General features: G+C 55.0%; 1 protein-coding gene across 1 annotated transcript in view; it reads right to left on the reverse strand.

Moving 5' to 3' along the window:
- Gfi1b (growth factor independent 1B transcriptional repressor) overlaps positions 1–2,615 on the reverse strand; it is a 5,968-nt gene that overhangs the window by 964 nt on the left and 2,389 nt on the right. Inside the window, exons 3-5 of the mRNA XM_021191941.1 lie at positions 2,210–2,280; positions 1,934–2,071; positions 615–879 (exon numbers count right to left, since the gene is read on the reverse strand). Of these exons, the coding sequence (XP_021047600.1) occupies positions 615–879; positions 1,934–2,071; positions 2,210–2,280 (474 nt within the window). The remainder of the gene's footprint in view (positions 1–614; positions 880–1,933; positions 2,072–2,209; positions 2,281–2,615) is intronic.

Genomic DNA, 2,615 nt, shown 5'->3' on the forward strand with positions numbered 1-2,615 from the left:
CTGGGAATGTCTGTGAGGAATTTTTTTTTTTTTTTTTTTTTTTTTTGCTAACTGAAGGTTCATCCTAAATATGGCGGCTGGCACTGTCCCATGGGCTGGGGTGTGGGACTGACTGCATAAAAGGGAGAGAGTAAGGTGCACACCTGCATTCTGCCCTCTCCTCCCTCTCCTTCCTAAAGCAGTGTGACCAGCTGCCTCGTGCTCCTACCACTGAGCAGTACTGCCGCGATGGCCTCCATCTCAAACTGTGAGGCACAATGACCCTTTTTCTTAAGCTGCCTTCGTCAGGCATCTATGTTGCAATAATGTGTCAGGTAACTGGTACAGTCTTTCTCTGGATTTCTGGCTTTCTCAGCTGGTCCAAGCTGGCACAGGCCGGCCCTTCCTTGATTCCTTGGCTGCTCAAGGACCGGCCCGAAGAAGCACTAAGGTTCAGCAGACAGAGCGAGCAGCAGGAGGTGGATGAATTGGCTGGCACGCTGGCCACCTGCCCTCAGGCCCTTGTTGGCTTGGTTTTCCTGCCAGTGTTTCTTGTCCAACCCTCCAGACCCTCCTCAAGGGGGCCTCTTGACAAATGATGGGGAAGCCAGGCAGGACTCCGCCTGGGAGCTCACCTGTGTGGATGTAGGTGTGTTTCTTCATGTCTGACTTCTGGTGGAAGCGCTTCCCACAGAACTGGCAGGGGTAGGGCCGAGTGTCCGAGTGGATGAGCAGGTGGGTGGACAGGGTGGACGAGCGCTTGAAGGCTTTGCCACACATCCGGCACTCAAAGCTACGCTCCTGCCGGAGGAAACGAGGCCCTGGGGGGTCAGGTGCAGGTGGAGCCTCGAGGCCCGGGACAGCCAAGCTGGGCGCAGGACTGGACCCGGCTGGGACGCCCTGAGGAAGAGGACACTCCGTTGGGGTGGCCTCAAGAACAGGGGTCCAGAGAAGCAGGAAGAACCCCGCCCCTATCCCTGCTTCCTCAGCTTGGACTGAGGCGTGGGGCCCGACTTGCTTCCTCTGAGATCTCTACTTGTGCCTTTCACAGTATGCTTTTCAAAATAAGCCTCAGGGTGTGTTTGTCGACTGATTGATGAAGCAACTAAGTTTTTCAGGGATTCACCAGTAACGCAGAGTGAGCTCCTCTTAGTGACATGCCAACTCAATTTAGTTAGGATAGGCTCTTGGTAGCCCAGTTTGGCCTTGAATTTATTATGTAGGCAGTGATAACCTTGAGCTTCCACCTCCTGAATGCTGTTATAGGCTCTGCCATTCCTGGTTCATCTGGTGTTGGGGCTTCTGTATGCTAGGCAAGCACTCTGCCAGCGGAGACCCTATTCCCAGTAGCCCAGCAGCCATATGCTTGGGGGGGAGCCCCTCATCTGTGCACTGGGGCAGTTCTAGCCAGGCCTGGCTGGTCTGTGGGAGGCTGGGAAGTAGAAGACAGAGCCAGCTCCCAGCCTGTTGCCAAGGGACGGAGGCTCCTAGGGTCACAACCCACCTTTCCCACCTCCCCAGGTGTCGGCTTCCATCAGAACCTCTCTAGAAGCAGAGTGCTTGGTTAGTTACCTGGTCCGCTCTGGAAAGGAATGGGTCCCAGACAGAAAGGGGGGGTGAGGGGGAGGAGTGCTGGGATTAAAGGTGTGCGCCACCAAGCCCGGCTGAGGACAAGTATTTAAATTGAACTCTAAAACTCTTAAGAATTGAGGATGCCTGCGGGGCCACACAGAGCATAGGATGGTTTCTCACTGACATACCCCAGCTTCCACCCCTAAATCCCCAGTTCCTTCCAACTAGATGTGAAGCCATTTCAGCCCATCAGAGACCCAGTATGTTATGTGACTCACACCCAGGGAGGCAAGCCGAGTCTGCTCCTCCCCCACCTCTGCTCCCCCCCCAACCGTTGCTCCTCCCCCACCTTTGTCCCCTTCAGCCTTCTTCAGTTACTCACCTGTGAGTGGACATGAGTATGCTGCTCCAAGCTCACAGCATGGCCAAAGGTTTTGCCACAGACATCACAGGCAAAGGGCCGGGTTCCGCTGTGAGAGCGGCGGACGTGCACTTCTAGCCCATGAGGGGTGGAGAACACCTGGGGCAGAGCAAAGAGTCAGGTCCCTGGAAGGAGGCAGGCCTGTGGTCATCCTGGCCTAACTCCAGAGCAGGATGGATGAGAAGGGCGCCTCAGGTGGTCCTGCTGTGCTGCTGCATATCCCAGGGAGTCTCTTACCTCTCTGTGGCAGTTTCCTGTCTGTAAAATGGGGGCTGTGGGAGGGAGCCAGAAGGCTCCTCCATGAACATCTGAAGGACGAATAACCCATAGGTAAGATCTCAGGCTAGGGAACTGGAGAGGTAGCTCAGGTGATAGAGCGCTTGTATATTACACATGGGGCCCTAGCACTGCATAAAAGCAGGCAAAACCAGCTGTGGTGGTGCATACTTGCAATCTTAACACTTAGGAGGTGGAGGGAGAAGGATTAAGAGTTCAGGGTCGGGCTGGTGAGATGGCTCAGTGGGTAAGAGCACCCGACTGCTCTTCAGAAGGTCCAGAGTTCAAATCCCAGCAACCACATGGTGGCTCACAACCATCCGTAACAAGATCTGACGCCCTCTTCTGGAGTGTCTGAAGACAGCTA

Source organism: Mus pahari, chromosome 3 (genome assembly GCF_900095145.1).
Source record: "Mus pahari chromosome 3, PAHARI_EIJ_v1.1, whole genome shotgun sequence".
NCBI lineage: Eukaryota > Metazoa > Chordata > Mammalia > Rodentia > Muridae > Mus > Mus pahari.